Raw genomic sequence first — 13,564 nt, forward strand, 5'->3', positions numbered from 1 at the left:
TACACATAGACTAATTTCATCCAAACCCGGTAGGATCAACCAGCAGTCCAGTGTTCATGGAGACTTCTAGATTCTCTCCCGACAAATTATGTTGGGGAAAAAAAGGTTCCGGAATGTTGGGTTTCCGGTTTGTTCTCCGGGAGATAAACCTGTGTCAGAGGAGTTCAGAGGAGGTGCACACAGACGTACGAGGGACTCGGGAGAGTGCATGGCCAGCTGAAAGTGGTTATCCTCTTACAGTAAAATTTGATACATATGTAAAAAAAAAACTAAATCGCACTTTACTACCAAGTAAGTGCTGAGTCTCCGCTGCGGCTCCTGGTGTCAGTGATGGGCTGCAGCGCTGACATTATGTTAACAGCACGGCAGCCAGCCATTGAGCTCAGTGGCTTCTACTCATGTAGACGAAATGCACTGCTCAGAGCAGCTGAGGTCACTGATTGGCTGCCACATTATTGATATGACATCAGTGCTACAGCCAATACCTGACACCGGGAGCAGCCGCGGAGATTCACTGCTGGACCCGGGGATGGTGAGCAAAGTCTGTTTTTTTTTTTTTTTTTAAAAACTGCACCCCGGAGACTGGGATATTCAGAAAAGGGACAAAGACTTAGGGCTCATTTACACGGCCATATTTTTGGTCTGAGTGCAGCCCGTGGAAAAAGCAAACAGTAGTCGGAACAATATTATTCAATGGGGCAGAGCGTGTGAAGAAGTTTCTTCCGTAAATCGGATGAGTTTCACTTAAGTCTATGGGTGCGCAAAAAAAAATCAGATGCCGTATGGTGCCGCAGTATAGCATCGGATTTTTACAGATACATTGCAATTCTGTGACATAGGAAATTGTAAATGATTAATAGCGGCTGAGTAAAAAAACGGATTGCACACCGATGACAAGTGAGAAAAAAATCGTCCCACTTTTCTGGATGAAACGCCGACTGAGACTCGTGTGAACCTGCCCTTAAAGTAACTATACGGCACCGGCATGTCCTGGTTATATATTCGCCCAGCATTTAGTTTCCTGGGCAAACAAGTTTGAATAGTGCCACCATGTGTCTATATGTCTGCCATTGACTCCCATGGTAAAATAACATGTTCTCTACAGCACATGAACTTTTGTGGCATCCGATTGTATGGACAGTATGGATTTTTAAATGCTTTAAAAGAGAAAAAAAAAGGTATGTCAGCCAAAAACACGCCAAAAGAACCCTACTAATACTACATAAATATACACTAATAATACACAATATTACACTAATTTGCTGGAGGATTTCCTGACATATACGCCGGAAATGTATCCCAAAGGCCTCATTCAGATGTTCATTTTTTTTTCACATATGATGAAATCGGACCGATAATTCTGATCAGAGTTTGATCAGTGTGGTCCGAGTGTTTTCCGATTTTCTCATATCTGGAGAAATAAAAAAAAAATATTTCCCCACCTTCTTCATTTTGAAAGTCCGTGAAAATCAGACCCCATTTGGATTTCATACAAGTGAGGTCCAATTTTTTCAGGAATCTATTGACTTGCACTGGCGAGTTTGATCCGACCCTTGGATCAAAGTCGGGCATACTCTGAAATTACTCGTGGACCACTCGGTAAGAGGAAAAAATCAGACATATGAATGGCCCCAAGTTTGAAACAATCTCTGAAAAACACAGATCGCCTTCGTGTGCGAAAATCAGACGTCTTAATGAGGCCAAATTCTGTGCGAACAAAGTCTTATATAATACATATTCAGTTTAGATACTTGGTGAGGATATGTTACCAAAGTATTCATTTTTTTCTTCTTTTTTTTTCAGTTTTTATATATTTGAGTAATTGCATTATATAATTCATACTTTATACATTACATACAATTTACATTGGAGGGTAAAGTGGACTTTTATTTTAAGCAATTATTTCTAACAGAAGACTTTTTTCAGGATGAGGATTTATCATTAATACAACTTTTTGCTTCCAAACATTGAGATATACGGCTGATATAATATTTTTTTCCCCCAGATATTTTTAAGCTTAGATACACTATATGGTCATATGCCACCTGCAGATGTATTAAATATATTTTAAGACAATCTATACAGTAATAAAGAGCGTTACTTGTGTCCATAGAAGCCCCCTCCTCCTGAAATTCACTGCCCGTGAAGACGAAGAAAAAAACAAAAACCTCTATGCTGTTTTCCTAATGATTTTTTTCCATGTGCATCAAGTGGAAAAAAGCACATTAGGGCCCTTGCAATACAAGGATTTTTTTCCCCAAAGGCACAGCATGATCAAGCTCTTTCTGTATTACATTGTGTGAGGGTTCTCCTCAATGGGAAGAATCCAGCCACAGCTATTCCCAAAATATTCCCTGGGAAGAGCGTGAAGGTTTTACACCACTTGGATTAGTAAGTATAAATTTACTAGAAATACTAAATATTTTGGTGAACTGCATTAAAATAAACAAATAAATAAAATAATAATAAATAACAAAAAAAAAGAAGAAAACTAAAATCAGTTCTTCAAACTATTCTTCATTTTCAGCAAATTCAGTTCAAATGAACATCTGCACTGGATGCAAGTAGAAATATTATATATTTGGCTTTTTAACCTAAAATATAAATTTCAGGCTCCTAAATGTCAGAAAGGAATCTCCAGTTAAATTAGTTCAAGCCACTAAAGGGTCCGTTCTGCTCTCAGCACAGGGCGACCACTTGTCTTCTACTTTTTTTTGGAGAATTAACAGTAAATAGTTTTAACCCATTTATTTATTTATTTTTTAAGGGTGGGATAATTTTTTTTAACAAGTGGCATGAAGATGTATTGTATATATTTTAAACAGAAAAAAAAACACATAATATAAAATGTTTTTTTTTTTTTAAAAACATAAAATATAAAAATACCAATAAAATAGTTTTAACCCATTTATTTATTTTATTTTGAAGGGGGAATCATTTTTTTACAAGTGGTATAAAGGTGTATTGTATATATTTTAACTAGTAAAATAAAAAAATATAATATATATATAAAAATACTAATAAAATAGTTTTAACCCATTTATTTATTTTATTTTTTTTAAGGGGGGGTCACTTTTTTAACAAGTGGCATAAAGATGTATTGTATATATTTTAAATGGATAAAAAATACATGATAAAAATTATTTAAAAAAAAACACTATCAAATATAAAAATACCAATAAAATAGTTTTAACCCATTTATTTGTTTTATTTTTTTTGAGGGGGGGTAATTTTTTAACAATTGGCATAAAGGTGTATTGCATATATTTGTAATAGAAAAAAAACAGAATAAAAAAATATTTAAAAAAAAGCCATAAAATAAACACATTTATTAATTTTATTTTATTTTTTGAAGGGGGGATAATTTTTTAACAAGTGGCATTAAGGTATATATATATATATATATATATATATATATATATATATTTTTTTTTTAAAAATCTGAAAAAAAAAGCATAAAAATATGTAAAAGAAAAATATAAAAATACCAATGAAATAGTTTTAACCCATTTATGTGCTGTTTTTTTAAGGGGGTGGATCTTTTTTTTTCAAGTGGCATAAAGGTGTATTGTATTGTTTATACTTTAAATAGAAAAAAATACAAAAATAAATAATAAAAAATATAAAAAAAATTAACATAAAAATACCAACAAAATGTTGACTGCATTTACCTCCCAAAAAAATTAAAAAATAAATTGAGTGAATTATTTAGGCTTGACGCCTAACAAGTCTAGCATTATTCATGGGGAATAGCAAAAAAAAAATAGATTAGGACAATATACACTGTTCGGTCTGGATCTGGTTTATCTTCCCTGGCAACGCAAAGGCAAATATGTTAAAGCCGACACACGTGAATTAGAAAATCATAAAAATGGTGTTTATAATCTTCATGGGAATACGTGGTCTAAATATAGAGAACTGCATGAAAGGATTACCAAATCTGCTTTTTTTTTGTTAGGAAGTGTATTATGTTAAATGTCTTACTAGGGGTCTTTAATCTACTGTTCACTTGTTAAAGATAACAGTGCACCCTACCTTTCACTCAATGGCAAAAAATATTTAACTGTGCATGCTGTCTATTAAATTAATTAGCAAGTAATCATCACACCATGATCTCATAACGTGAATGTAGGACGAGGAAAAAAAAAAAAAAAAAGGGAAAATGTTTAGTTCTCAAATAATCTTTTTTAATATATAACTGGATACTTTTAAGAAAATGAAGAAAATGCAAGAAATCAATTTTTTTTTATCTATGTAACACGTGAAGACAGTTGGAATGGACGCGTCTTCTTTTACCCCCCCCCCCGTATTTATGTGATACGTGTGAATATTCTGCACTTCTTTTCCCTTTTTTTTTTAAATATAAAAGATATATACACGGAAATTTGTAAAATATGTCTTAATGAGATATGGAGGAAAAAAAACCTGTTTCAGACCTGTCTGCTGACAATTACCCTCAGCATCTTGAAGTACTATATTTACAGCATCCTTCTACAGCCGTGATGAGAACACTTAGGCTAAGTGCACACGATGCAGAAATGCTGCAGATGTTTTCCGAGTCTCCCTGGCAGGAAAAACGCATGTGGATTGTACATGCGGATTGTACATGCGGATTGTACATGCGGATTGTACATGCGGATTGTACATGCGGATTGTACATGCGTTTTTCCTGCCAGGGACATGCGGATGTGAAGCGTTCTTCACATGCATTTCTGCATGCGGGTTGACAAGCGCTTTCCAAGAGATTTTAGCATCACTTGGAAAGTGCTTGACAACTTGGTCACACTATATAAATCCATGCAAACAGCATATATAGTGTGACCAAGTTAATAGTTAAAAAAATAATAAAATGGTAAAAAATAAAAAAAACCCATTATACTCACCTTCCGATGGCCCCTGGTGTTTTCTCAGCTGCATCTTGTCTGTTGTATGGGTCGCGGTGGTGTGAAAGGACCTGCCATGACGTCATTTAGTCATGTGAAAGGTCATGCGACGTCAGCGGTCGCGTGACCTGTCACATGACTAAATGACGTCATGGCAGATCCTCACACCACCGTGACCAATACAACAGACCGGACGTATCGCTGAGGAGACCGGGGGCCATCAGAAGGTAAGTATAATCTTTATTTTTTATTTTTAATTCTTTTTTTAACAGTTTCTATGGTACCCGGGTCTGGAGGAGAGTCTCCTCTTCTCCAGACCCGGGTACCATCCGCACATTGAATCGCATAATATCCGCATGTGCACATGTGCTGACATGGATAATATGCGTTTCAATGCAAGTCAATGGCGGCAATTACGCTGCGTGTCCTCAAAATTAATGGACATTCTGCGGATTTTTCCGCAATGATAATCCGCAGCGGAAATTTCCGCAGCATGTGCACAGCACATGCGGCTTATCATTGGGGACCACGGGGCACGTATTACCAAGCTTTGTTTAAGCATTTTCACTGCGGAAGTTCCAAGGCAAAAGCGCTTGAAAAACGCATAGTGGGCACGCAGCCTTATTCCTCTATCTTAGTGGTTAATTACATTTCTTGTATTTCACAATTTCAGCACTTTTTCCTTGGGGAAGTAAAAAGTCATAGGATACTTAGTGAATTGGTGCAAATGGGTAGAACGGAGAGGGAGCAGACATTTCTCCAACAAAGACATTTTTTTTATAAATGCATCTAAGAGTGTTTTATAATTTGGAACAGCTAAATTGCTAATAAAGCCTAGACCTTGAGTCAATTTTCCTTACATTAGGGTGGTCTCTGTAATGTACAATTCAAGGCCGCGGTGTTACATCGCCAGCAAATAAGACATGAATAGAGCGGACCTTCAGCGTGCACTTATTTACTTGGTCATGATAGAAAAAAAACTTTCACTGGTAAAAACAGATGTGTAAATGTCAGATATAATCTATATATTATCTCTTTCTCTTAGGCCTCATCCAGATGTCTTTTATTTTTATTTTTTTTGACGTAGAAAAAAAAAAACAGACCTTTTTTTTTATTTTTTTATCAGATTCCCGATCAGATTTTCATCCATTTTGGGTCTGTTTTTTTTTCTTTTTACCCTCAGTGTAGCATCCGTTTTTTTTTAAATAAATAATTGAAAAAATAAAATAATATAAATAAATAAAATAATCAAGTTCTCTTCCATTAAAGCAAAAAAAACAAGACGTCACCGGGATAACACACAGATGGAACCTGATTTTTTTTCACAGACCTATTGATTCGATAGGGCACGTTTGATCCGCCAATTGGATTAAAAAAAGTCTTATTTTGGAAAATCATTAAAAAAAATCATATGAACAACCTCATAGACTATAATTGGTAGGTGTTCGTGAAAAACGCAAGTCTGAATGGGGTCTTAGGTCAGTGTCATAAGAAAAGTTGTCCGATTTTCATCCAGAAAACTGTCCTTATTTTATGTGCCATACGGTTTTATACATCAACATTTTAAGATGTACATGATCAAATATCTGGGTTAATAATGGCAATGTATCTGTAAAAATCGGATGCAACACAGATGTTCCGTATGGGATCCGATTTCTTTTATTGTGCGCCCGAGACTAGGGAGAAAATAGTGCATGCCGCAAATTTATTTTCCGCCCTGATCAGTCCTGTTGAATGACATTATTCAGCATGCTGTCCGATTTTTACTCGGACATCACATGTCCGTATTATAAGCTCATCTGAACGAGCCCTTAGTGTTAGGACGCTATGTAGTGTCGGACTTGGACTACTTTCACACTTGCGTGCCATTTCGACTGCCCCAAACATTTCGTAAAAAATATAACTTTTTAAATGGAAATATTAAAATACTAGAAATATCAATATTTGTTGATAAATTTGGTAAAAGAAAATGATGTTGCATTAGTTTGCAAATTAGTCAATTTGATGAATCTCTTTTCTAATATAATTGACAAGCCGCATGAATTAATGAGTAATAATAATAATAATAATAATAATAATAATAAAAAAAAAGAATAAAAATAAATTAACTTTTAAGAACAGATTCTCAACAGATCACTGAAATCAGATATCCATGTCTTATATCATTTAGAAAAATGTAAAAAAAAAACCGAAACAGTCACGGTTTATAAAATACAAAACAATCAATGTATGGTATTACATAATAAAAAAGTACCTAAATTATTGGCTGTAGACATGACGCTACTTATTATATTTGAACAGAATAGTCAGACAATAGACTGCCCTCTGCAAACAACCATCTTATCTAAGGAATGTCGCTAGATAATAGGCCTCCAGCAGGTAAACAATGTATAGAAATGACAAAGCCAGCGCCATTGACTCAGTATTGCGTTGTCAGGATTATGTCCACTAGTGTAAAATAAAGAGGGCAACAAAAAAATGGTCACTGTCTCGTTAGTTCCTTGGCTCCATGAGAAGACATATTCTTGGATTCACAACATCTGTGGCCTCATGCATACACTTGAGTTGAGCCAAGCTCTTTGAAGCGAGGATCATTGCATTAAATTGATGTTATTTGGTACAGAACCCCCCCAATTGCACTAATTTGAGGCACTGGACCATGAGCTTCATTTATCATGTGAAAGATGCTGTTACACAATGACACAAAGTTGTGCACAAAGATGGTTCTTGTTTTCCGCTGCGTTGATGTAGACAGTTTACAAAACAGGCAGCATTGGTGGCATCGAACATTACGACTGCAAACCCTCGATCGCCCAAAACTTTATCATTTTCCTCTTCGGTTGCAAGGAGCTGAAATCTCCCCTGAGCTTTTTATATGCAATCCACAGGATGCACGTAATATTAAATCAGCCATTAATTGCACGCTTTCTGTAACTATATATCTGCTATTAAAGTCTGTGATCGCCAATCCTCATTGTAGGTGTCAGCACTCTCTCATATTTATTGCTTGTACTCTCATAAAATCCTATTCACACTTTGCTTTTCAGCAACAAAGAGGTTAATGATGAGCAGAGGCTGCAGCTCTGCCTCTGCTTCCCAGCTCTGTAATCCAGGGCCTGCCAGCTGCCCCTCTCCTTTTACTGTCACTGCACTGGAAATGGGTGGTTCCAGAAAGGGGGAAGGGAAGGCTGATTAACCCCTTGTGCACAATACAGTAACGAGGAGAGCGACGCACGTGCATCGTGACGATATAATCATTTATTATACTACGGATTATTTTGCAGAAAAAAAAAATATTATGTTGCAAAATAATCAAAATTGAAAGTCTTCGGCGGTTGATACTTTTTAAACAAATAGCAAGTTTTTAAGACTGCTTAGTTAAAAAAAACTAATAAAAAATAAAAATAATAATTAAAAAATAAATAAATAATAAAAAATATATATATGTGTGCTGATTCTTTTGCAGAAAAAATTATATTATATTGCAAAATAATCAAAATTGAAAGTCTTCGGCGGTTGATACTTTTTAAACAAATAGCAAGTTTTTAAGACTGCTTAGTTAAAAAAACTAATAAATAAATAAAAAATTAATAAGTAAAAAAAATTTAAATATATATATATATTTTTCCTATAATATTATGTTGCAAAAAAGGTCAGAATTTTATATATTTTTTGTAATATGTTTTGAATGAAAATGCTGCCTGTGATGTGCAGTGATGCCGTCCTCCTCCTCTATTAAAGGGTCAGTCTAATTTCTTATACTTGGGCCGATTTTCTTTCATCCGAAAAAATTGGTCAGATTATGCTAATCACGCTCTGATCGGAGTGCGATCCGATTTTATCAGATGTGATGAATAGAATAAAAAAAGAAGAAAATCTCCATCTTATCCAATCTGTCAGTCCGTGAAAATCGGACGGCACTCAGATGTCATCCGTCTGCAGTCCGATGTTTTCCACGGATCTATAGATACGCATTTCCAATAATCAGATGCAGCTCCTACATGCTGCGATTTTTTCTTTGGATAGACTCGGTCTGAGGAAAACCTCTAACGTGTGCATGGCCCCATAGAATAACATGGGGGCAATTTTTACAGTCATGTACACAAACCTTTGTGCTATAAACAGGGATTAATGCCGAGGTCACATGCAACATTTTCTACTATTTGGCTGAATTTCTATTTACAAGATAGGACAGAAACCAAAATGTCAGTGAAAATAGTGCATATTAAATCTTAATCAGACTTACAAAAAAAAACAAAATATAAGAGATTTGGTTAAGGCCCATTTATACAGGCTTATAATTGGAAACAAGCGGTCTTACGAACGCTTATTCACTGATTGTTGTCCAGTTTAACCAGGCAGGTAAATACCTAACGAATGTGCGAAACATTACTTTGTCAGGAGCAGTGATCTTTCAACAGGTTTAAAAAACAGCGTTCTCGACAGAACATTGTCCTGTGTAAACAGGTGATGAGCTGCCAATAACATGATGTTTTATGAGCACAGAAAGATCGGTATTAATGATTAATACCAAGCATCTTACGGATTCTTGTTCCCTGATTGTCGTCCAGTTTAACCAGGCAGGTAAATACCTAACGAACGAGCGAAACATTACTTTTTCAGGTGTGATGATCTTTCAACAGGTTTAAAAATCAGCATTCTCGACAGCACATTGTCCTGTGTAAACAGGTGATGTGCTGCCGATAACATGATATTTTAGGAGCACAGAACGATCGGTATTAATGATTATTCTGTGTTCATCAGCCTGTGTAAACAGGCCTGTTATCGACATGTTTCGTGCTATGTAAACTCAGCATTAAGCTCCGTTCATATGTCCATTTTTCACGTAGGTTTTCTGTTTTTCATGGGTAGGACGTGAAGCCTTTATACATAGATGTTCACATGTCCGTTTTTTTACATTTCTTGCAGACTTAGTGAGAAACAGGCACAGACTCGTCCGTTTTTGATCTGAATCACACATCAAAAAAATCGTAAAAATCACACTCGATGTATTAACCATTTTTAACATTGTTATGTGCAGGAGAAGCTTTGCAATTATATTTTTATTTTTAAAAAGCATATTAGAAAATCGCAGATGAAACACTGATGGTAAAAAAAATCTGATCCAAAACACTGATTCATTTTTTTTTGCATAAGAGAAAAATTACTGATGTCTGAATAAGGTCTTAGATTGATGCAAATGACGCACTAGGAAAAAAAAACATATTGGTTTAGATTAATTGGCTTCCTGTGTATTTGACCCCTGTGTGTGTATACGCATGTGAAATTAGATTGTGAGCCCCTGTGGTAATAGGTGAATAATCGCAATCTATGTACGGCGCTGTGGAATATGTTAGAGCTATAAACATAATAGGCAAAAATAATTAGACTAAGTGTGCAGAGCATTTTGGCACTAAATATCAATAGGCCCCCATTTACATAAAAGAAGACAAAAAAATGTTTTTTGGTTGCTGTTATGGCCAAAATTGTACAGTAAAGAGCAGCAGATTAAACTTTCATATACACTGGGCCGTTGGAAAAAAAAGTAGCGCAATTACGCAATATACTTTTTTTTTTAAATCAGAGAAGCCTACAGGTGATAAATGCCATTGTATACAAAGCTGGTTATGGCCGGCACTTTGGAAATATTCTAAGAGGACAACCCCCTAAAATGAAGCAATGTGCTCTGTGACGGCTTACATGCAGTTGGTGCTGCAGTATTAAAGGGAATCTGTCAGCAGGCTTAAACTATTTATATGCACATGTAGCTCTTTCAAAGAGAAGTCCAGCAATACCATTACATGACCAGTCTGTTCTTCCATTGCAGAGAAATCAGCGTTTGAATTGATATGCAAATAAGGCTGAAGTGCTATGGTAGATCTGAAGCCTCTGTCACTATAGGTCTAGACCCCGCCCAGCGCTGCCTTCTCCTGCTTGATTGACGGCTCCTTTGCCTGAAGGTACATAGCGTAGAGGCTGTTAGTCATGCTGGAGAAGGCGGTTTTGGGTGGGGAATAGAGCTGGAGTGACAGAGGCTTCAGATCTACTATAGCTCTTAAGCCTCATTTAAATATCAATTTAAAAGCTGATTTCTTAGTAATGGATGAACGGACTGGCCGTGTAAAGGTATTGCTGGACTTGTCTTTGAAAGAGCTACATATGCATATGAATCTTAGGCCGGGTTCAGGGAGCAGTATTGGGCTAAACATGACCACAAATTTCAGATGTGACTGGCTCCATGTGCTCGTCTGCATTGCAGTCGGGTACCAAAGCTACCTTTCATTGAATGCATTAATGTAGTTCAAGAAAACGAACCAAAGTTGTGCATACCCTCGGTCCGCATGGAAAACGCCTCTAAACACACTGGCTATAATGGGCTTGTGTGCGCTCTCTGTGTGGTCCATGGCAAACCAGTTATATGCTTGTCTGAATGAACCCTTACGGAAATATACGTAAACATTTAAAACAAACGTATCCTGGTTGAGTTCATACATTTTACACCATATTTTTTTTTCTTTTTTGACAGAGTAATTGGTGAGAAAACATGGAAAACCCAAAGAAGTCTGATACCAGCAACAGAGAATGGCGAACCAAAAAAAGAAGGGCCCTGGAACCTGATGAAGATACAGTATGGCTTGCACGATAAGGTAACAATACATATGAGTGTTGCAGTGTCGGACTGGAGAATATTGGGCCCACCAGAGGATTTGATTCTGAGGGCCCACCTTTCTCACCCACTCAAGAGCGCCATAGCAGCTGCAAGGTTGTCATTATGAACTCTCCTGAAGGAGAAGCCAGGGCCCACCGGAGGATTCTCCGGTACTCTGGTGGGCCAGTCCAACCCTGAGTGTAAGGATACGTTCTTACAAGACCTCAAACAGAAGAGAATTTTGTTTGTTGGAAAGCGGTGACGTTTTCATACATTTCACAATTTGTATTGAACAGAGTGATATGGATTTAAAATCCTCAATTCTGCTAAACTTACTCCAAGAAATTGTTATGCGCTACGCAGAGAGACCCAGAAAGACTGGCACCAAACCAGCAAAGGCGCAGCCTCAGGTACACTTGGCGCAAGCTGCCCAGCTAGGCGAGCCCTTGAGGGCCGAGAATACTCTTCACCCAGCTCCCAGTAAATGGAAGGGGGACTTTGGCAGAGCCCTTCCCAGACCTACTGTCGTCGAACAGCTGGCTTCTAGTGACGCGATCAGTGCCTAGTCAAGGATCAGGTGAGTACCTCTGCAAGAACCCCAGGGAGTGTAACCAGAAGAGAAAATGAGAAAACCCCTGAAAAGATAGCAACACTACTGTTAGCACCACTCATCACCACAGCACATAGGAACTGCAAAAAAACAGCAAAGGACTGAGCAGGGAACAGAGTTAAATAGCCTGCCTAATGAACAGGTGTTGATTACCTCCCAATCATCCCCAGACAACCACTCCATGCTAGCTTGCACAGCAGAATGGACAACATCCCACCACTGCCTAGTGCCAGACACAGCAGCGTCCTGCGTTGCCTGGCATCCGGGGAACACAGCGTCTCATGTTCTCCTGGCAGAGAAATCAGTGAGAGACGCGGCATCCCACATCCTCACACATCCTACAACACCAGAACGCGATGCTCCATAAGATTGGGACAGTTTCCCTGCACACGTAGTAGCTCCGCCTTCAGGGTCAGGGCAATTGCGACCCCTGCAACCGAAGTAGCGTAGTACTGCACCTGATCCATTCCCAGGTGGGAGCACAGAACCACAATTCTCAACAGAAATCTCACCTGTGGCCGCTTTCGTTCATCCTGTAGATCCTCCTGTTTGGCTTGCTTTGCCAAGGGAACCGAGGCAGCTGGATGTGCCCGCATTCTCCACCAACTGACATGGAAATCTGTATTCCAAGCAAAACATCCATCTTACATTTTCTACAAAGCAAGTAAATGAGATTGGAGGGCATGTCACCCACAATTCTGGTACTGTAATCAGCAACAGATTTTAATAGAAAATTTGAATTGTCACTTGGGCCATAAGTGCAGCAAATTTTTTATCAAAATCCATTCATCCAACGTGAATTTGCCAATTTCAATCAAATTTACATCCAGTGTTGCCAGTTATTACATTACATATTATGTAAAAATCTCCATCACATGATGCATCATCCTTAGCTGATGACCTATTTGTGGCACTTTCGTGGCATGTTCCGCGTGAACTCTGATAGGGACTGTGAAGAAATTGTGATTTTCCTACTAGTAGCAATGTGGCTTTCTGTAGAAGTAGTTCTAAGAGCATTTGCTGGGACCCATGACTAAAGTCACGAAACCTGCCGCTGCATTTAGAGTCTATGGCACTGTTAAATTTAGCCGTGTGCGGCACACACAACTGTCTTGTCCTACCAATGGGTGGGGGGTCAATCTGATGAATAAAAAAAATATGCAGTGGATTGCTGATAATTTATGTAAACCACTCACTTCTTGATCATATGTCTACACATGCCTGACAAGATGCATGCACGATAGGCAGGTATAGTACATCTGTCCTATTCATTCCCTTTAAGGAAGACATTTCGCTGGACTTTTTCATTTAAAAGGGTTGTTCAGGACGTTAACATTGATGGCCTATCTTTAGGGTAGCTAACAAATTAAGTTGCACTCTGTAACGCTATAGTATGCAAACATTTAATATATGAAATTGGAA

General features: G+C 37.5%; 1 protein-coding gene across 6 annotated transcripts in view; it reads left to right on the plus strand.

The window, feature by feature from the left end:
• Window positions 1-13,564, plus strand: part of MLLT10 (MLLT10 histone lysine methyltransferase DOT1L cofactor) — a 256,506-nt gene that overhangs the window by 63,557 nt on the left and 179,385 nt on the right. For all 6 annotated transcript variants that reach the window (XM_073677493.1, XM_073677487.1, XM_073677489.1 and 3 more), the window contains exon 2: window positions 11,410-11,530. In XM_073677493.1, the coding sequence (XP_073533594.1) occupies window positions 11,410-11,530 (121 nt within the window). The remainder of the gene's footprint in view (window positions 1-11,409; window positions 11,531-13,564) is intronic.

Source organism: Phyllobates terribilis, unplaced genomic scaffold, assembly GCF_046119375.1.
Source record: "Phyllobates terribilis strain yellow unplaced genomic scaffold, ASM4611937v1 Scaffold_4__5_contigs__length_816908805, whole genome shotgun sequence".
NCBI lineage: Eukaryota > Metazoa > Chordata > Amphibia > Anura > Dendrobatidae > Phyllobates > Phyllobates terribilis.